The 23,190-nt window shown below is 33.3% G+C and overlaps 2 protein-coding genes across 17 annotated transcripts in view; one reads left to right on the top strand and one right to left on the bottom strand.

The window, feature by feature from the left end:
- The window catches only part of ACSS3 (acyl-CoA synthetase short chain family member 3), a 175,008-nt gene extending 162,467 nt beyond the window's left edge, over window positions 1–12,541 (top strand). The window contains exon 17 of the transcript XR_012518404.1: window positions 967–12,541. The gene's annotated coding sequence lies outside the window, so the exon portion shown is untranslated. The remainder of the gene's footprint in view (window positions 1–966) is intronic.
- Window positions 2,253–23,190, bottom strand: part of PPFIA2 (PTPRF interacting protein alpha 2) — a 500,797-nt gene continuing 479,859 nt past the window's right edge. For 9 of the 16 annotated variants that reach the window (XM_074402490.1, XM_003927840.4, XM_074402491.1 and 6 more), the window contains 6 exons: window positions 20,489–20,586; window positions 9,782–9,957; window positions 8,829–8,897; window positions 7,081–7,240; window positions 5,862–5,953; window positions 2,253–3,664 (listed from right to left, as the gene is read on the bottom strand). In XM_074402490.1, the coding sequence (XP_074258591.1) occupies window positions 5,895–5,953; window positions 7,081–7,240; window positions 8,829–8,897; window positions 9,782–9,957; window positions 20,489–20,586 (562 nt within the window). In that variant the 3' untranslated portion in view covers window positions 2,253–3,664; window positions 5,862–5,894. The remainder of the gene's footprint in view (window positions 3,665–5,861; window positions 5,954–7,080; window positions 7,241–8,828; window positions 8,898–9,781; window positions 9,958–20,488; window positions 20,587–23,190) is intronic. The other 7 variants (XM_074402492.1, XM_074402500.1, XM_010338467.3 and 4 more) reach the window with 3 other exon arrangements.

Here is a 23,190-nt window from a genome sequence, read left to right as displayed (position 1 = left end):
CAGAGACAGGGTTTCTCCATGTTGGTCAAGCTAGTCTTGTGCTCTCAACCTGTTTATCTACCTGCCTCAGCCTCTCAAAGTGCTGGGATTACAGGCATGAGCCACCACGCCTGGCGGCCGAGCCTCTGGTTTTTAAGAGAGAACAAAGAATCCTGATTTTAATGTAAAATCTCTAATTTTAAAATAATAACTCATTAAAAATATTGCAATGTCCAAAAGTATCTTTGCATTTAAATTCTAAAAAGCTCTTAAGTATTTTTTTTTAAATAATTGAAAAGTTAAGTTTTTGTTAAGCTAATAGGAATGGGCCAGTTAACTAGAGTAGATGGATGTAGGAAATTAAAACTTTGATTTATTTAGGGATCTATATGATATCAGTTATCAAACAATATGTTTTAACACAGAAGTATACTGTGCTCATTGTATCTTTGATCGTTCTTCAAGTATTTCTCAATCTTTTAGTCTATCAGGAATATTATTATCAAGAGCAACTAATATAGCATAATACTCTGGGTACATGAAATGTATGTGAGAGATAAATAGATAATAGATGAAGGTTTATTGTTATAAAAATGATCTACAACTTATATAAAAACATTCTGAAAATGTTAACCTTTTTTAGGACTAAAGTCTGCAAAATAAACAGCTTCTTAAAGCAAATTCCTATTAAATTGCCTTCTTGATTGTTACACCTGGAAAATATATTCATATAATTTTTCTCTTTTGTTACGTTAGTAGCCTGAATTAAAGCAACTAGATAGACACTCTAATTTGAAGCTTCTGAGTTCCTTGAATTGTCTTTTTCATTGGTACATTTTATCCATTGCCACAACGGTGGTCTTCATTAATAACTCATTTTTAATGTCTTAGCAGTAGAATGTGTTTCCTTTTTTTTTTTTTCAAGTAAGAGTTAATTCAAAATGGCAAATTCTTTAGCTGAATGTGTGTCATTGTTCATTTGCAAAGTTTAATTTCAGGCAGATCCAAGAATTGTGTAAAGGTTGCATCTTTGGTCCTCTTGCACATTTTTTTTTTCTGGTAATCGAATCTGAAGGGACACCTCAGCAAGCAGACTTGGGTTATTTTCCAGTTGGATGGGAATGGAAAGCAGTGCTTGAGACTGGGTAAGTGGCTATTTTTTGTGTCTCACTGGGGAAATGCATCTCCATTGCAAGGTCAAAGAATGTTGTTACTTTTATGTGATGAAAAATTGGGCAGGAAAGGTACAGTTGAATCATCAGACTGCTTAAAATTTGGGAGGTAAAAAGCATTCTATTTTACTACCAACCATAAATCACTTTTGCTAGATAATACTTAAAATATTCTGAATTAAATATATCTTCAAAAACAATATGATGTTACTAAAAAAATGCAGTCATACGTAAACTTGTTGGAATAAATTGTGTGATCTTCGTTTGGTATTTTCATAGGATTTCTTACTATGAAAGAAATATCTTTCATATTTCATTTTTCCAATATCTTAACACAGGATATTAGAATCTTACCATAAGATATTAGAATCTTACCTGTGGTAAGATATTGAAAAAATGAAAATATAAAGTACTTTCAAAAGTTATAGAAAAGTATTTTCCAATTCATTGAGTTACTTTGCTTGTGAAAATATATTAAACATATTTAAGTGAGACCTGTCCTACATTTAAAGACCAGTTTTGCTTATATAAAACTGTATTTGAAAGGTCCTAAACATTAAAAATGTGAGAATTTATAATGTTAATGATCAAAAGGTAACACGTTGAGATTCTGAGCTTCATCCATGAAATCGATTTTAGAATCTGGTAGAAATTATCTTATAAATTAAAGCAAATTTTATGCTTTTTTGAGGGAAATAGCTGGATCTTTTGCATCACTATATGTTAGTATCTATACTAGATGATTAATCTTTTGATATCTTTAAAAGAAAGACATTGATTTTAGTGATTGAGTGGTGTATAATAGTAGATCCAAATCTAGTTATGGCATTATAATGTCATAGTTCCTATATTCTATTTCGTTTCTATGAATGAAGATGACCATGTTTAGATGAGTGCAGAAAGCTCTTTCTCATTGTTCCTGCTCAGGCCACATTTTTAGAAAAATTTAAGATCATTCCCATAAGCAAGTTTAGAACTCCCTCTTGTGGCAGACTCACTTTTGAAGCTAAATATTTGAGTCACCCAAAGAACAATTTTCCTTATAGTTTAAATAAATTGTCGAGCCTTATGTGACTAGAAAACAAAGCTTAAACAGAGAACTGGAAGTATTTTTTTTTTTATTGACAATGGAAAGGGTTTCTGTTACCATTACTTTTTGACTGAATCTGTTAAACAAAAATAGACATCGAAACAAATGTAATGTACGTGCAAACATAGCAAATTAAAATACAAAAAAAGAAATTACTAATGACAGGTCTTGCGCTTAATAAGATCAAGCAGCAGAAAATCAGCAGTTAGATAAATGGTATTATTAAATAGGTTTTACTTTGAATCTCCCATATAAACAAAGAATAAACAACAGTAACACCACCAAATAAAGCCACAGGGAAAGAGATTACTCTTCTATACTTTTATACACTATATATGTTAATTGTTCTGTCTTTCATTTATTTCCTCTGATAAACTGACTTCAGGGAAGTCGCAACAAGGCCATCTTGGCTGAAAGCTTATAACATTAGACATGAGTCTGGCTAATGCCCTGTTCCATTAACAAGAGGGAAGGGTTTCTTGGGTTTTGTTTTCTCCAGTGGAAATGAGCCTCAGACTCTGTGGTGGTTGACATTCGCTGTCCAGTACTGGCTGGCAGTTCAAGATACTTGAATGAACATGTGGTTCTAGCAAAGAAGTTTTTTTTTTTTTTTTTTTTTTTTTTTTTTTTTTTTCTTTTTCTTGGTCCACAGGTAACGAGAAGATAATGGTTTTTTAATATAAATTTTTAAATAATTGCTTTTGACCCTTGTAAACAGGTTGGCTTTGTTTTGTATTGAAAAGGAGATCGAGCCATCACAGTGCTATTTCTAAAGATATAGGACATCCCTGATTGCCTTTAAAGCTCTATTTTTTGGCTCCAGTTCCAGGTTAAATCATTCTTTTTTACATGATCAGAGGCAGGTTGTTCAGCTTTAAGTAAGTATTGACAGACTTGAAGGAGAAACATGTTGAAGCATGGAACACGCTTCAAGGAAACATTGATTTGACGGTTAACAATTCAAAAACTGTAAAAATGGTGGAATGGTAAAATACAAACAGTACTTAGAATTGTCAAATGTTTGTACTTGAGACTCCATGAACCATATATTTTATTTTTTAAAAAATCATATTTATATCCATTTACATAAGACTTACACATTTAAAAAGAAATGCACAGTAATACATAAATGCCTAGTATATTACAATAAAACATGAAAATCAAGTGGCTTCATTTCATAAAAGCATCTGTTGTACAGAGTTTATGATGTAGATGTTTATTATTCAAATGACTTAAGCATTTTATTACAATTGTAGTAAACTAATCAAATGTAACATCTGACTCCCCTAAAATCACATTTTTTCAGCTTTTAATAAATCATGACGTCATTAGTTTCTTAGAATTCAGTTTTCACAGATATTTTCACTGCTCGTCTTCTTAGATGGTAGTGCACTTTAGGTAGAGTAGACTGAAAAGACGACATCTAAAATATACAACGGATAGCATTAGTTCACTGAAAAGTCCCAGACTGGGAAATCTCATTCTACTCCTCTGTGGGGTACCTCGATGCAGCCTGATTATTCCTGTCCTAAAACACCATGGTAAGGAAATCTTCTAGGATCTAGCCAACAGCTATATCTAATTAACATTTTCTCTTCTCCAATTTGGTTCAGGGGAGCTTAATAAATAATAAGATTTGCTCAACTTTGTGGAAAGTATGGCAGTAATGTAAACAAAGGTAGTTATGCAAATGTTAGCATGCCTTCTGAAAAATTTACAACTTGCTAATTAATAAATTGGGTTGAATTGACCTATTTCATAATATAGATTTATATTCTAGTTCATATATTTTAGAGTTCTTAAAAAGGCACCTTTTATTTGTGACAAAAACAATGATAATAAGTCACCTATTTTGAAGGGTTTGTGTCAGTAGTAAGGCATTGCTGAATCTTTACAGCCATAATATACTTAGAAAAAGCTCACAATTACTATTACTGACACAAAAGAAACAGCAAGTAGTCAGCTCTGAATTATTTTAATAACAAAAGTGTTATTGTTTTATCAAAAGAAAAATTATCCTAAATTTATTGCAAATAAATACTGTTATCCCAATTAATGTTAAAAACTAGGAAATATGAACTAGAATGCCATGCACAAAAAACAGATTGCAAATAGAGTAACTCTACCCATCAGTTAAGAGCTAAGAAGCAAGCACTATTGAATATATTAAATAGTCATTTGTAAATTACTGAAGTGTTCAGTTCCTGAAGAAATTATTATGCTATGTGTAGACTCTATTATAAACAGTATTTTAGGAGGCCTCTTATTTAGGCAAATTATTCTACACTTTAAATCATGCCTATAATTAGATGCCAAATTATATACTATAATTAAAATTTTAATGTAAGGGTTGTACATTCTGAAATTATATATCTTATCTGGATGCTTTTTATCAGCTTCAAATATTGATCCAAACAAGGCAGCATATCTGCTCCCATCTTACGCCCAAAAGAGCAACAATAAACTGTGTGGAGCTTTTAGTTCCAGGCAATGAAGAAACAGCACAAGGCAAGCTGTTCCTGCCTATAACTGCTTTCTGCTATCCCTGTGCACACATTTGGTTCTAAATATTGCTCTTAAAAAGTATTTTCCAAAATATTAATTGAAAGTGGTAAAATATTTTGGTAAGCCATGGTTTTAGGTCAAAAAAATTTATGAACATTTGACATTTATGAATCTAGGAAACCACAGTTTTACTATTAAGATTGTTTTCAATGAAATCTCATTTATATGGATTTTAAAGTAGCTTTCATTAATTAGTATTTCCTTAAAATCAAATGCCTGAGGGTTATTCTCCATTCTTATAATTTTGTTCCTATAAGTCTCAAATACTTAAAATTCATAATTATTTTACCAAGTTTAAATCAAATTGATAAGATACAATGTAATAACAGTTTTTTTCACAATTTCTACTTTCTTTATTTTGAGACAGAGTCTTGCTCTGTCACCCAAGCTGGAGTGCAGGGGCACGATCTCCACTCACTGCAACTTCTGCCTCCCAAGTAGCTGGAATTATGGGAGTGCTCCACCATGCCCACCTAATTTTTGTATTTGTAGTAGAGGTGAGGTTTCACTATATTGGCCCAGGCTGGTTTCCAGCTCCTGACCTGAAGTGATCCACCTGCCTCGGCAAGTTTTTACTTTTTAATATAAAACCATCTCTAAATCATTTTCCTGTCTGTTGCTATTTGACTCTGTGAACTTGCTAAAATCCCTATCTGCCTACCTTGGTTTTCTTACATAAAATATACATTTAAAATGATAGCGTTTTTTAAAGTGCTGAATTATTACTAATAAAATGCTATGCAAATCAAAATAAAATGGCAGTAAAAAGTAGAAAAGAGTGTAGTGGTAACCCACTGATGTGTGATAATACAGTGACAGGCCTCCACCAGGCAGACCTTAAACCATAGCAGACAGATGGTGATAGGAGAAATACCAGACTGAGAGTTAAAATACAAAGATTTCTTTTCCCCCTGAAGCAATTCAAGAGATATCTCACTTCTGTACTGCTAGGGTCTACCAAAGAGTATAGTGTATATTGACTAGTCTATGTAGGTTCCACTTTCTGTTGTTGTTTGTTTGTTTATTTTTTTGTCAGCCAAAGGGAAACTACTCACAGCAGGTCAGTGCTGCCTCCTTTGAGTGGCTTGTCAACATGAGTATGTGCGAACAGTGGAGTTGTCTAACCTCTGCAGTCTTGATGAAGCAACTGCAAATGGAGAAAAGGGCTTTAGAGGGACTTGGATGATTGAGTACAAGATTCAGATGAGAAAGATTTATTTTTCCTGCATATGGGGATTCTGAACATATTAGTAGACCTTCTTTCTCTCAGATGTAAGCCACTCACATTCCTCTTCTCTAGATCAAGCTTCTAATGAAAATTTATCCCAATGTAATTCACCTGAGCTTTTGAGTTGTTACGTATTCCTCCTTAGATGAAATCTATAACAGGAGCAGCTCCCCAGGGTGCTTCAGTTTTTAATACAGAGACTGCTCTTGGAGCAGGAAAAAATTCACCATAATGAGTGCTCTACGTATTGAAGAACTTGTACACTGTAATGATGTTAAGTTCCTCATGAATTTTGCTGACATGTTCCACAATATTAACAAGTTGTAAGAAATGTAGATCAAAGATCACAGTTGATGCTGGAACTAATTTTTATTTATAATAACTATGACTTTGAAAGTAAATAATGATGCTAGGTGATTATGTTAACAAACAGAGTGGGACTATTTTTCGTTAATGCCTCCCAAACAGAAATAATTTTGTGACTCCTATTTCAAAGTTGTCCCTCCTCTGGAATGACTGTTTTCCTTTATAAAGTAAATACTGTAAGTCTAATGTCCACAAAAGGAAATACTAATTGGGAAGTTACTGTTTTTTGTGTTTGTCTTTTCATGTTTGTGTTTGTTTATTTAAAGCCTTCAGCCTTGATTAGAGGGAAAAAATAGCTGATGAGTCTGAATTTCTAAGATAACATATAAAACTTGCAATATTTAAACATGTAGGGAGACAGTGGAGTTAAACTGTTTATTTTGGGAGAAGACAAAGAAACACAATTAATGCCGATGTTTATTGTTCTTCCCAGAGGTGGACATTAGCCAAACTATTATTTTTAGGATGTTATAAATTATTTTGAAAACGTGAATAAAGTGCCATGAGTTCATGCAATAGCAGTGTAAAAGGGAGTCTGGTTTGTGATGAGAGCAAAGCAAATTTCAAGCAGAGCAAACCAACTCAAGAAAATAATTCCAGAAAGTAAGGTCAGAGAATTATACTAGCTTTGGCTAAACAAGCTTTTTGCTTTATAAGCAAGCAATGCAAAACTACTGTACCATCTGTTGTCATTTTTCTTGACTGCCCAGATGTTGTGGTTAACCTAAATCCAGCTGGTAATGTTTCTGAAGACCCAGGCATCATGCTGATTCCATGTACTTCACGAGGAGGAAACTGCCTTCTCCAGGTTGATCCACGTCTGAAGTTCTTGTCATCACTCTGCCAGTACAGTTATAACGTGATGTTACAAAAACAAGTAAACTAGTCCGTGTGCATAAAGCTGTGTAATTACAAACATGTAACACAGATTATTTACATTTAGTCTGTCAAGTATACATGTGGAATCATGCTTTATCAAGATAGTTCTATGATTCCAAAACAAGACTGTACGTGATTTGATATATAAATTTTTTAAATAAAAATTTTCATACAGTTTCAAATTTAAGGTCTGACATCTATACAGTAAATATCTTTGAAAGCCTAAAATAAGCCACCAATTTTTTCCAAAATAAATACTGGATATACTATGTTCCACTTATGCACAGTTTAAAGACAAAGAGTCACATCTCATTTAATTGGCTCAGTAGACTTTTCTTCAAGTTCACTACTATCAAGAAGCTACCCCACACCCGTTCAGCTCCTAAGAGAAAGTAGCAATATGACAAGTCTTCAATAATTTTTACTGTAATTTTTTGCAACTTTTAAGTAAGAATAATTGTGTTTTAAGATGTATGAGTTTAAAAGAAGCCCTTCTTGAATCAATAATTTTGAGTAAGGAATAAAAATTCTGTCATGCAACTTTTAAGATTAGGCTTTTAGAAATGTTAATCATTTTTCGACTGAATAAGAGCACGAATTTATCAGAAGTTAGCTGAGTACAAGACTGTAGAGCTTATCTCTTTATAATCTCCACAGGACAAAGGACAGAGTAGATTTTATAATACCAAGATTATCTGTCCTGCCTATTTGAATATAGAATTATTGGCCCATATTTGGATTTGTTGAGTTCTTCATAAGATGATTAGCTTGTCTTTGTATCAAGAAACACCTGTACTTTGCAACACAGAATTATGCATCTCTTTATTTTCTACTACATACTCAGTTTTCTTTCCCACTTCTTCCAGAAAGATCCTGTAGAAAAACTCAGAAAAACTATTAAAATGTCTACCAGTCCACAGCATTTACTAATATCCCTTGTATTCATTCATCTGGGGAGGCTACTTACATGTTGATTATTTTCCAAATCACTTAAATATGCATATATTAGATATAGTGAATCTTATACTCAATATAGCTTTCAAATTCTATGATTGTTAAAATGTTATTCATCTGTTTTCAAGGAAAACTCAGTATCAATATATAAAATAATAAAAAGCTTCCCATCCACTGAAGCGAGTTTTACTTTCATTTAAATTTTCTAAAATTTCCTGGCAAGATATACTGATTTAAGAAATAAATGCATTCTTTATTAAAAAGCTGAATTCATCAATATTAGTGTTTTAATTTTTTCTAATTTTTAAAAATTGTTGCTCAACATTTTGCAGTCACAGCTCATAAAAATTGTAAATTACTGTTTAGTATCTCTAATTGCTGAAATACTTATATTTATAATTAATATAGGTCTTTCCAAAATTGCTTATTCCAAAATAAGACTGAATATTTAACAACAAACATGGATAAAATTCTCAATTCTAATTATAGAATAGTCATTTGATTAATTTCCAAGCACTATTCCTTAAAAACAAAGATGTTTTCATCATTTTTCTTTTACTCTCTAAGATCTTTTTTGAATAACAGGTAAACTTACTTCATCCAGTCGCCTTTCAGTTCCCAGGGCCAAGAGGTTATTGTATTCTCTTTCAAGAATCTGCCTTGCCTGTTGACATCAAATTACAGTTACCATCACTGAAATCACATTTTATGTTAAAAATAATGTGGCTCATATTTATCTGAGAATGTATTACAAACCATATTTTATTTATGGACTTTTAAGATTTAAGTCCTCCATGTCTATTAGCCATTGTAAATTTTAACTATAAAAAACTACTTGGGCATTTTTTTTTTTTTTTTTTTGGTCGTCTGTGGACAGTAGAGAGACAGTCTTGCATAAGTGTCTGAGGTCAAGAGACTTTGGTCTCACTTGGTTACCTTATTCCAATTGAGTATTTTGTTTAATCTCTGAAATATGTAAAAAAATAAAAAAGTAAATTGGATTGTTAATTTTTAATCAAATCTATGCAGGTAATTCTCAGACCTGGCCAACGATTTTCATTTGGGGAAAGTTTAGATAATAAAGATTCCCATGCCCTATCTCTTAATAACTGATTTCTTAGGACTATGATGTGGGTTGGAGGTTTTATTTTTTATTCATCAGGAACTATATTGATTCAAATTATCCAGTTTTGAGAATCACTGGCATATCCAGTGCTAAGACTCTGTATAATTCACACATGTAAATAGAAATGACTGCCTCTCAGAGAGACAGAGACTGATGATGGCCATCTGTCAGGGATTTCGTTTAGTGGAATCTGGCATTCAGGTGGGAGATTGGGCCATATAACTTCTAAATCCCTTTCTTGTTTAATTTTATGATGTTTTTTGGCTAGAAATCCACTAGCCTGAAATTAAAACCCCAGTGACATATTTCAAACGTTGAGCTAACTTTCATTAATAACCATGAACACACAGATTTTTTTTTCTAAAAGTTTAGCTTATTATATATACCAGAATACAATAAGACTACAGCAAAAAACAACTTGCCTGGGTGTTCTGTGTTGGAATCTGTAATAATAAAGCTAAGCTGCTGTAGTCAAAGTTTTCATCCAGGGCTATAAGTGAGCCATGCACACCGCTCTCAAGTATATTATTTGCATATTCTCGAAGTCCAATTGCTTGTATCCAGCGAATAACTCGGTCATTGCTCCACACCAACACATCTAGGTAAAGAGATGTATCATTTTAGGATGCAGTGTTTTGCATAGTAGAACTGCTGGCTGAAATGGGCCATGTGTATCTGGCCAGGTCACACTTACGCTGATTTATCCACACTCTAATGTACCTGGCTCCCCTCATTTGCAAACAATTACTGTTTTAATAATTAACCTTTTTGAGTCTAAATCTATTTTAAAAGTTTTTGTTAGCTAAAATTACTTCGGTGCTGTCACAGAACACCGTGTCTTTGTTTCTTGTTTTCATACTAGAGCCCTAGGGGTCTGTCTGAAGAAGTTCAATGTTTTTACCACCAGATGGAGACATTTCTTATTTGTTTCTTGATACACACCTTCAGTAAACAGCAGATGAGATCGTAATACTGCCTTTCATCTTAAGTGTTTGTTAACCACTACCTAAACATTGGCATATAGATCAGAAGATACTTTTTTACCTGACGTAATATTTAAGAACAGTAAAATAATACAAAGCGTCAATAAATGAATACTTAACTATATTTCAGTGCATTTTTTTCCCAATCACATGCTAATGCAAAATTCAAGCACTCAAATGTCAAAAATTGTTTCTGCTTTATTGAAAGTAGTATCCTATCAAGGAACAAAATCCTTTTATTTTTACTTTCTAAAAATAAAACCTTAAGAGAAAAATGTCATGTTCCTTTTTTAGACAAAAACAAATTTTGTCAGTTATTTTCTTCAGTTTTTTTTCCCATTACAAGTTGGCAGAATACTATAAAAACAGTAAAACAGAAGAACTAAAATCGTTCATAAAAAAAGAATTTTAAGAAATTTAAGGGGACATGAGAAAAAAACAAAACTTTTTTCCTACCTGTAGACAGGGAAAGGAAACTATATTATTAAAGTAAAAGTAAGTTTTTCTGTCATTTTCTCTCTAATGAAGTGCATAGCTTTTTTCAGGAAATGTATAAAAATCTTCCAGGAAATATTCTTCAACTTTAACTGTTTTAATAAGCCTTTGAAAAGCATGTTTTAAATAACTGTTTGATGAGTCTTTGAAAGGCTTGTTTGTCCTATTTTATTCATTTATAACCAACTTAGGTGCTCTTGTGTATAATACTGAAGCAGTAAAGTGATAGCACAGACCCACGGAAGTCCCCTCATGCACCTTCTCAGGCACTATTCTCACTCAACAGTAAACAATATTCTGCCTATTTTCATTACAGAATTGCCTTGCCTGATATAATTTTTTTAGCTTTTCATACATAAAATCATACAATAAGTACTTTTTCTATCTGCCTTTCAGTCAATATGGAATTTATCTGTGCTTTGGCAAATAGCAGTGGGGTGTTCATGATCATTGTTATTTAGCATTCTATTACATGATTATGCCACAGTGTGTCCATTCTATTGTAGATGGACGTGTGAGTGGATTCTACTTTGGATTATTAAGAACAGTGTTGCTTTGAAGGGGAAAGGGTGGGGGACGGCAGGGATAAAAGATCACACATTGGTACAGGGTACACTGCTTGGATGATGGATGCACAAAAATGTCAGAAAAATCACAACGAAAGAACTTGTTCATGTAACCAAATACCACCTGTTGCCCAAAAACATATTGAAATAAAAATAGTGTTTCTTTGAACATTGTTATACATGTATTTTGTTTTGTATATTTAAATGTTGCAGTAGAATAAATAACAAGGAATAGAATTGCTGTGTGTTTACCTGTTAGCAGATATTGCTAAGCAAATTTCATTTTCACAATTTAATCTTTCATTGTTAATGTTTGAAACTCTTTACCAATGCTTTGTATTTTTTGTTTTTGTTTTGTCTTGCTTTTATTTATTTATTTTGCCATTATGACAGGTGCGTGGTATTGAGTTGAACTGTGTTACCCAAAATTCATGTTGAAGCCCTAACTTCCAGTACCTAAGAATGTAACCTTACTTGGTAGAAAGTCTTTATAGAAATGATCAATTAAAATGAGTTATTAGAGTGGGCCCAAATTCAATCAGACTGTTATCTTTCTTAAATGGCAAAAATTGGAAATAGACATGCACACATGGAGAGCACTATTAATGATGAAGGCAGGGATCAGGGTGATGTTCTTACAAGCCAAAGAACACCAAAGATTGCCAGCAAATCACCAGAAGTCAGGGACGAAGCAAGTAACAGTTTTTTCTCAGTAGGAATTGACTCTACTAACACCTTGGGTTGGAACTTCTAGTCTCTAGAACTGTGAGAAAACAAATTTGTTGCTTAAGATACACAATCTTTGGTAATTTGTTACATCAGCCCTGACAAATACATGGCTATCTCATTGTAGTTTTAATCAGAAATTTCCATTATGAAATGAAAATGTCTACTACTCCACCCAAAAAAAGCCCAGGTCCAGATGAGTTTATAACCGAATTCTACCAGACATACAAAGAGGAGCTGCTACCATTCCTTCTGAAACTATTCCAGACAATCCAAAAAGAGGAAATCCTTCCCAAATCATTTTATGAGACAAACATCATCCTAATACCAAAACCCAGCAGAGACTCAACAAGAAAAGAAAATTTCAGGCCAATATCCATGATGAACATAGATGCAAAAATCTTCAATAAAATACTTGCAAACCGATTGCAACAGCATATCAAAAAGCTCATCCACCATGATCAAGTAGAATTCATCCTGGGGATGCAAGGCTGGTTCAACATACGCAAGTCCATAAACGTAATTCACCACATAAACAGAACCAAAGACAAAAACCACATGATTATCTCAATTGATGCAGAGAAGGCCTTTGACAAAATTCAACAGCCCTTTATGCTAAAAACCCTCAATAAACTAGGTATTGACGGAATGTATCTCAAAACAATAAAAGCTATTTATGACAAACCAACAGCCAATATCATACTGAATGGGCAAAAACTGGAAGCATTCCCTTTGAAATCTGGCACTAGACAAGGATGCCCTCTCTCACTACTCCTATTCAATATAGTACTGGAAGTTCTAGCCAGAGCAATCAGGCAAGAAAAAGAAATAAGGGGTATTCAAATTGGAAAGGAGGAAATCAAAATGTCTCTATTTGCAGATGACATGATTGTATATCTAGAAGATCCCATCGTCTCAGCCCAAAATCTCCTGAAACTGATAGACAACTTCAGCAAAGTCTCAGGAAACAAAATCAATGTGCAAAAATCACAAGCATTCCTATACACCAGTAACAGACTTAAAGAGAGCCAAATCAAGAACAAACTGCCATTCACAATTGCTACAAAGAGAATAAAATACCTAGGAATATAACTAACAAGGAACGTAAAGAACCTCTTCAAGGAGAACTACAAGCCACTGCTCAATAAAATAAGAGAGGACACAAACAGATGGAGAAACATTCCATGTTCATGGTTAGGAAGAATCAACATCATAAAAATGGCCATACTGCCCAAAGTAATTTACAAATCCAATGCTATTCCCATCAAGCTACCAATGACCTTCTTTACAGAACTGGAAAAAAACACCTTAAACTTCATATGGAACCAAAAGAGAGCCCACATAGCCAAGTCAATTCTAAGCAAAAAGAACAAAGCAGGAGGCATCACACTACCGGACTTCAAACTATACTACAAGGCTACAGAAATCAAAGCAGCATGGTACTGGTACCAAAATAGAGATATAGACCAATGGAACAGAACAGAGGCCTCAGAGGAAATACAACATACCCACAACTATCTGATCTTCGACAAACCCGACAAAAACAAGCAATGGGGAAAGGATTCCCTGTTTAATAAATGGTGTTGGGAAAACTGGCTAGCCACATGCAGAAAGCAGAAACTGGACTCCTTCCTGACACCTTACACCAAAATTAACTCCAGATGGATTAAAGACTTAAACATCAGACCTAACACCATAAAAACCCAAGAAGAAAATCTAGGCAAAACCATTCAGGACATAGGCGTAGGCAAGGACTTCATGACCAAAACACCAAAAGCAATGGCAACAAAAGCCAAAATAGACAAATGGGACCTAATCAAACTCCACAGCTTCTGCACGGCAAAAGAAACAGTCAGTAGAGTGAATCGGCAACCAACAGAATGGGAAAAAATTTTTGCAGTCTACCCATCTGACAAGGGGCTGATATCCAGAATTTACAAAGAACCAAAACAGATCTACAAGAAAAAAACAAGCCCATTCAAAAATGGGCGAAGGATATGAACAGACACTTTAAAAAAGAAGACATACAGAAGGCCAACAAACATATGAAAAAATGCTCATCATCACTGGTCATTGGAGAAATGCAAATCAAAACCACATTGAGATACCATCTCACACCAGTTAGAATGGCGATCATTAAAAAATCTGGAAACAACAGATGCTGGAGAGGATGTGGAGAAATAGGAACACTTTTACACTGTTGGTGGGAATGTAAATTAATTCAAACATTGTGGAAGACAGTGTGGCGATTCCTCAAGGACCTAAAAATAGAAATCCCATTTGACCCAGCAATCACATTACTGGATATATATCCAAAGGATCATAAATCATTCTACTATAAGGACACATGCATACGAATGTTCATTGCAGTACTGTTTACAATAGCAAAGACCTGGAACCAACCCAAATGCCCAACGATGATAGACTGGATAGGGAAAATGTGGTACATATACACCATGGAATACTATGCAGTCATCAAAAACGATGAGTTCACGTCCTTTGTAGGGACATGGATGAACCTGGAAACCATCGTTCTCAGCAAACTGACACAAGAGCAGAAAATCAAACACCACATGTTCTCACTCATAGGCAGGTGTTAAACAATGAGAACACATGGACACAGGGAGGGGAGCACTACACACTGGGGTCCGTTGGGGGGAAATGGAGGAGGGACGGGGGTGGGGAGATGGGAAGAGATAGCATGGGGAGAAATGACAGATACAGGTGAGGGGATGGAAGGCAGCAAACCACACTGCCATGTGTGTACCTATGCAACAATCTTGCATGTTCTTCACATGTTCCCCAAAACCTAAAATGCAATTAAAAAAAAAAGTCTACTACTTTTAAGGTTTGTCAGTTTTTACTTTCTGTATTTTAGATCTACATATTAGATGCATACAAATTTGCTGTATCTTCCCTTCTATTATTTAAAAATAGCCAACATATTTCTAGTATATTTTCTGCCTCAGAGTCTATATTCTGACATTAGAAGGATCACAGCAGATTTGGTTAATATTTGCATATGTTATCTCCTTTACTACTAAGTTTTCTACGTTCTTATATTGAAAGTGTATCCACTGTGTACAGCATATCGTTTTTCATGTCTTTAAATTGAATTAGTTCTTGCCCATTTAATATTACTTAGATATTTGAGTTGAAATCCACCATCTTTCTATTTTTCCTACCTGTTCTTTGTTCCTTTTCTCTCTTTCTTGTCTTTTATTATGTTTTCTTATTTTATTCTACCACTCCACTAGCTTTTTTGTTTGTTTTTAGATGGAGTCTCACTCTTGTTGCCCAGGCTGGAGTGCAGTGGTGCGATCTGTGCTCACTGTAACCTCTGCCTCCAGGGTTCAAGCAGTTCTCCTGCCTCAGCCTCCCAAGTAGCTAGGACTACAAGTGCATGCCACCACACCAGCTAATTTTGTATTTTTACTAGAGATGGGGTTTCATTATGTTAGTCAGGCTCGTGTCACCTCCTGACCTCAGGTGATCTGCCTCCCTTGGCCTGCCGAAGTGCTGGGATTATAGGCATGAGCCACTTTATATAAAGTATATATTTATACTTTATATTATTATTTTAGTAATGACACTTAAAGCTTATAATATGTATTCTTATTAGAGTCTACTATAAATTATTCCTTTTATCATTTTCTAGATAATGCAGACTTTCAATTTAATTTCACTTATTCCCTTTCTGCCTTTGTGTTATATATTTTAATTCTATGTAAAATCTAAGCCCTGCAGATATTATTATTATGAAATTTAACCATATATTTTTCCATTCTCCTTCATGTGTGCCTTTTTTATTATCTTTATGATCATTTCCATCTGCCTGAATCACTTATTCTAGTATTTCTTTTCTATTTGTTTTTTCTGGTGAAATAGTCTCTCAGATTTTGTTTGTCTGAAAGTGTATTAATTCTGTCTTTAATGCTGATGGACATGTTTCAAAGTAAGAAATTAGTTTGATTCAGCATTTTAAGGCTATAATTCCATTTTGTTCTAGCCTTACTTAGTTGAGTGATGTCAGTTATCTTACATTGTGCCTTTGAAATTACTGTGGATTTACTCTGCCAATTCTATGATTTTTGGGAGCGGGGAGTCATGGTTTTCAGTAGCTCTATTGTAATGTGTTTAGATGCGTTTTATTTCCCCTTTTATTTTTAATCTTACTTGGGGTCCATTGAGTCTGTGGTTTATCATTTCAGTTATTTTCTTTTTATGCCTCCACCAGTATCTTTTCAAATGTTGCTTCTTTCTTACTGTCTCTTACCTCACGATGTCCAGTATGTCTCTCGTGATGTTTTATATCACTCATCCTTTTTGTTTCTTGTGAAATGCGGGGCTAGATGTTTTCAAGTGACCTTTTATTTCACTACATTCTCTTCTACTAATAAATCACCTGTTGCATTCTCAATTTAAGTTTTTATACTTTTCAATTATTCAAATTTACATGTGATTATTTGTTAAACATATTGATTCCAGCTATATTAAATTCTCCATTTTTGTCACTTATATTCCCTACACATTTTTAAATAAACAGTGTCAGGGTCAACTATGAATATGTTTCTCTTTTCCGATTTTATCATCTTGGTTTTTCTCATTTTGTCCATTATCTGACATGTCTGAGTTTTTCTTTTATTTGCTCTCATACAACATGGCTGAAAACCTGCAGAGGCTCTGAATGTCAGCTTCCTCTTGAGAGGACTTTACTTTTATGTTTTTCTGCAGTTACAATAAGGGCAGATCAACTTAATTCCAATTAAGGATTGAGATAATGCTAGATTTTATCATTTCAAAATAAAGCTTAGGAACTCTTTCACTATAGTAACCATTTTACTACCTATATGTGTTCCATAATACCATGTTTAAATCTCAAATATACATAATAATACTTAACATTACAATAAATAAATACCCTGATCTGTTTAAGTCTACTCTTAGTCCTAGGGTGTGTTTTATCAGAGACCTCAAACGAAAGTATATTTGGTGGTTATGATCTTTGATTTTTTTTTTTTTTTTTTTTTTTTACTGTATTGTTGTAAGATTACAATAGTTCTCTTTCTAGATTTCTTACCCTTTGGCTTCTGCTTTCTGTTCAGTTTTTAGCTTCTAATTCCATCCTTCTTAGAAGTCCATGAATGTCTCCAGAGGAGTATTTTATAAAAGGTCAGGCTTACTTATTGTATTATTGTTATTTTTTTTACAGATTATTTGCCCTTGATGGCCTGGCAGTTTTGGCATCTCTAAATTCCACTCCCCACCTCCACCCCACCCTGTTCCCTGCTCCTCTGTGAGATGCAGAAAAAACAGAGAATGACAGGGTTACCATTTCCTTACATTTTTCTCTTTTCCAAGATCATAACCTCTCAAGTCCTGTCCCTTTTAATTGATTTCTACTGTTTTCAAATATGTCATTATTACTATTTATTGATTTATCTAGCCTTTTTATCTCTTCTTGGTGGAAGATTGGTCTGACTTAATGTACTCCAATCTATCAGAAGTAGAAGTTCTTCAAATTAGCTGGTGTTCTTTCTGTCTGTGCCAATCCACAGTGCTAGCAAAACATCTGTACATGAATCTGGCAGCCATATATATATATATATATATATATATATATATATATATATATCTGCCTCATATCTATCTCTCTGCTTCACTCCTTTCGTGGGTTGAATGATCTCATTTCAAAAGCAGGTCCTAAATCTTTCTTTGGATTTAGGTAACAAGGAACACAGAAGGAATGCCCACGTACCACAGTCCTTCTGCAAGAACAAATTTCTGTAGGAAGTATGATATTTATTGTTCCCCTCAGTTTTGCCTCTTTCTTACCCTGGTCATCAGCAAATCAAAGGATTTCCTTTAATACTCCTTACTGTATAGGGAAATTTTATATTATGTATGTTAATTGTCTCTGTGAGTTAGTTCTGAAGTGTAGCTTTTCATATGACTTTTCCTTAGCTTGTTCCATCGAGGTTTTTGGATCTCAGAAAATGGGATGTGAGTTGGTTAGTATTACATTTGGCTATATAATCAGCTGCAGTTGATAGCTACTGATTCATTCTAACAACTAGTTACCTACACTTGAAACCCAAAAGCTCAGCAAGTGCTTGTGGGTGACAGCAATAGCTCTCCACTTAATTTTACTAAACACATCATTTTTAAAAATGAATGTGACAATGCTGTCATAAAAAAAGTATCCAGTTTTCTTTGCACTTTACTAGATAAATTTGTAAATAGGAAATGTTTGTTTTTTTTCTAGAGTTAGGTCTATATTTTGATGGTCTAAGACATATTATGTGGTCATTATATTTCTGAAAATATGTGCCCATCAAAAATTCCATGACACACCCGTAGTTAAGAGTGATCAAATATTTAAAATGATCTGTTTATGAGATAAAGGGAAATAAAGCATGAATTCAAACTTTTCCTCCTCAGAACAAAATGTTTTTTTTTTTCATTTTTAAAGTTAGATCCCTTTCCATAAATCTGTTTCCAAGCAATGTATGCCCTGACTTTAAAACTGTGTAGAAATCTTCTTGACCTAAACAATAAATGGCTAGAGATCAGTGTTCACTGCTTCTTAGCAATGAATTAAACGTTAGTATGTTCTTGATATTCACATAATCTTTTCACTTCAGAAAACTATTCATTAAGATCAAGGTTAATTAACACTTCAGCTACTAAGAGACCCCTAGTCACACTTCAGAGTTATTCCTGTAAATGTTAAACCAGATCAGTCATAGGAAACAAGCTATTTATGATCTCACTCACAGTTATTTATCAGACAGAGTTGTTTGTGTGTTATCATAGTGAATCATGGCAGTTTTTTTTTTTTTTCTTCCCCTCAGCTACACTCTAATCAGCAATTGGCAAATACTAATATAACATTTGGTATGGGGCCAACTGGGTAATTCTTTCCCTTTAGATCTATCTATATGTGAAACATTTCATGTGGCGAGGAGAGGCATAATAAAAACTAATTGGATAAAAAATACTTCAGAAAGAAAACTACAAAGTGGTATCCCATGGGTAAAATCTATTTGTGTGCTAAGACATTCTTTGGTCAAATGCAGACTTCCTTCTGGGATCTTCCTTGGTCCATTAATTCCCAAATTTCAATTCAACTGAATAGCAATGCACTAAAAACAAACTGCAATTTCCTGGGGCCCCAAAATAAAGTGAAACCAGAAAACTCTATTTTGATAATGGAAAAACACTTTCCTGCTTCAAACTAATGCATCAAATGAAGTGTTACAAGAAATCCATTGTGAGTCTGTCTACTCTCTGATGAGCCATACATAGAAAACTATTTTTAACCAATCACTTTCACATGCATTCAAGCCCATTCTATTAGAACTAATGTACTTTCCAAGAACTGCCAAAGAAAAAAGTAATTTCTGACATTGTTTATCACAAATGAAAATTATAGAAACCTAAAGTAAATATCTTAAATAAAGAATAAAACAGTGCTAAATGTTAATATACCAAAAAATACCTTTACCTATATCTTATATTCAGAAATTAAATTTTCCTTGGACAACAACAATAAAAAAATCATCTCTAAGAATAGAATCTAACATATTCCTCTTTTGAAATTATTCTTTCTCCTGTATATTAAGGTACTTCTGAATATTTAGATGATTAGTTTTTAAAGACAGTATTTTTTTCTAACAAACCTGCAATATGGAGTGTCTTTTCTATGCACTGGTTCTTAGGGCAACAAGTTAATAAATTACATTTGCAATCAAATCCTTCAGTATTGTTATTCAAAAAAAATAACTTTTGTGCACATAGTAGTTGCAGCAATTTATAATGTTCCTGATAATACCAGCTAAAATTATTAATGAACTAGTTTGGTTTATAGGGGAAAATCCTTATATCATTTCTGCATAAAATCGCTATACTTTCTTTAACTATACAATACTATAAAAATAAAATTGCTGGGCACTGAAATGAAATTCAAATGATATAAACCAAAGATGAACTGCCATAAAAATGATATACCGTGTTTCTCTGAATCATACTGAGAATGTTCCATTAAAAGTTTGACAAAAATATCTACATGGAGGTATCTTCAGTACAAGCAGAATGTATAATTAATAGGTTCAGAGAAATAAATCTCAATAAAAAACTCAAGATTATTCCCCAAATGGGATATTCACACTATAATGTGGTGATACCATTTTCTGTATTTTAATTAGAAAAGAATGGAAAAAAAAAGCAGCAACACTTCTAGCCAAATACTTATGCTACTTAATGATCATTGTAACACATATAACATTACAGGTTAATAAATGTGAAAGCTAAAAACCCAGGAAAAAAAGACATTTCATGTGAAAGAAAGACATGTTACCTTTTATTTCATGTTGGCTTGCTTCCCGTCTTCTTTCTAGTTCTTTTCTGTCATAATTCAACCTCTTTAAGCACATAATTCCATATTGCAAACTTGTTCTATTTTTTTTTAAATAAAAGAACACACATTGAGTTTATTCAGCAGGTGGATAGTCGACATTATGTACTGATTCTTAGGGCAAGTTAATAAATTACATTTGTAATAAAATCCTTCAGTATTGGAGGGAAATACAATTATAATAATTCTAAGCACAAAATGTTTCTAAATAATAGGAAAAAATATTTTCAAAATAAGAAAGACATAGTTTTGAAATCATCATGGATTATATTGTTTATCTATATGTCTTTGTGTTTCATTTAGCTATTCCTACAGTAGGTGTAGGCAAATTAATATTAGATTCATTTGAAAAGAATTTAAAAGTCCCCATTATGGAGACAGAAATTTATAAGCAATGGATACTCTCTTCTTAAGCTGATGAGAAAAATAACACAAAAACATAAGTAAGTTAAATAATAGGACACAGAACCTAAGAAATCACAGGAGACAGAGAAACCAATGAAAGGGTCAGTTCTGCCAAAATAAGGACAATAGCCTTGAGCATAAAATGAAAATCTAGAAACCAAAGATGTTCCGAGAGAGAAAATGAGAAGGTTTAGTGCCATTAGATATAAAGATGCAGAAGATGCGATAGAAAAAAATAATCTGTAGGCTTCAAGAGCAGAGATCATTGATTATCAGTGATGTTTTATGTGTTTAGGAACATAAATTTTGACATATATATTGGCTAGGCTACACTTACATGTGAGATGCATTTCTAAGCCCTGCATTTTAATAAAAACAATGTTGGGTCAAATACTTCAGAATCAGAGAAAATGGAAAGAAAACTGCATTAGGTAGGTGTTGTTGGTTGAACTGTATTCCCCTAAAATTTACATGTGGAAGATCTAATTCTCAGTACTTCAGAATGTGATTGCATTTGGAGATAGTGCCCTAAAAGAGGTAATTGACTTAAATGAGTCCATTAAGGTGGGCCCTAATCCAAACTGACTGGTGACCTTATTAAAAAAAGATTTGGACACTTGGTGACACCAGGAATATACATTCACCGAGAAAAGATAATGTGAGGATACTGAGAGAATGTGACTATCAGCAGGTCAATGAGAGAGGCCTCAGAAGAAACCAGACCTGCCAATTCCTTAATTATGAACTTGTAGCCATCAGAACTGTGAGAAAATAATTTTCTCTTGTTTAAGCCAACTGTCTGTCGTGTTTTGTTATGGCATCCGTAGCAAATTAATTCAGTGGTATACTAGATAACACTGATAAAATCACTATCACAGCTTGAGATTAAACCAATGCTTCTTGGTCAGTTTCTGCCAAGTTTTGATACGGAATACAAAATTACACTATACAGAGGAAATATAGTATTATGAAACCATCTGTCAGATGGAAAACTGGGAGGAAAAGACCATAGGATGCAATATACAGTCAGGTAGTACCTGCTTTAAGTCAGAGATTAGCATAACTTAAAAATGAAGCTTGGGTATTTCCCGGAACAAAAATCCTGTCATTTGGGTAATTCTTTAAAAAAATTCATCATTATAAATTTTTTTTTTTACTAAAGTAATGAAACAGTATTAAAAGTCGATCTAGTGAGGAATAGAAAAACTGGACTCCAGAAGTCTAATGCAATCATCTGAAATATGAAGGCCTAAACTTCTCTGACAGGAACCTCACTCACTACCTCACAGTGTGTATACTACAAGGCAGCTGAGAGCAGTACAAAGTCGTTTCTTCTAGTAACTAGAAGTCACTCACCCTAGCATCTACACCTGTGTTAAATGAAAATTCACATGCTCAACAGAGAAAATATAATTCTTCTATCACATAATAATGATCTTAAAACATAAGAAAACTTATCTAAAGTCTTCCCTCATCCCATTTACATGTCTTTAATTACTTCAACTTTACCACCAGACTTCTATCACTATTAACAATCTGATGACGACAAAAAAATACAATTTCTTTTTGTTATGTCACCATATGGTAGCACTTTTGTTGTCCCTGCCAATAAACACAGTCTAAGTATGCCTGTCAAGCCATTAACCAAAATGGAGAGTTTTGTGCCAATGATAAATGCCTTCTCCTTTGCATACAAGTTTCTGTTAAATTATGGATTATTCAGCATAACAATAAGTTTTCTAAAAAACTTGTTCTATTTATCTTTACCACATTTAATTCAACAGTGTTAACAACTGCATTAAAATTCAAAATATCTAAATAAGTTGTAATCAAAAGCCCCAATTATCCTCTATTTATCCTAATTCTATGTCATCAACGTATCTAATTTTTATACCATCTTCACTTTCAGTCACTGATTAAATGTTGGACAGAAAAGAAGCAAATATAGTCTCCCAAGACAAAATCATCTACAGTTATATTAACTTATAACCACAATCAACTATATGTAAAAAAAAAAATAACCAAAATCCAGCTGACATTGTTTCACCTAAGACAAACACAGCACTTATAATATGGTATTATAACAAACCCCTTTTTATCTGCTGGATGATAAATAACTTGAAAAAACACATTGCCTTTTGTTCATATGCATCTTCACAGTTGTCTAACACAGTATTGCTTTTACTGAAATTAACATACAAATAAGCAAAGTCACTAAAAGACAGAAAAATAAACACAAA

Source organism: Saimiri boliviensis, chromosome 7, assembly GCF_048565385.1.
Source record: "Saimiri boliviensis isolate mSaiBol1 chromosome 7, mSaiBol1.pri, whole genome shotgun sequence".
In the NCBI taxonomy this organism is placed as follows: Eukaryota; Metazoa; Chordata; class Mammalia; order Primates; family Cebidae; genus Saimiri; species Saimiri boliviensis.
The sequence above is the reverse complement of the archived record's forward strand: the minus strand, read 5'-3'. Positions and strand labels throughout refer to the sequence as shown.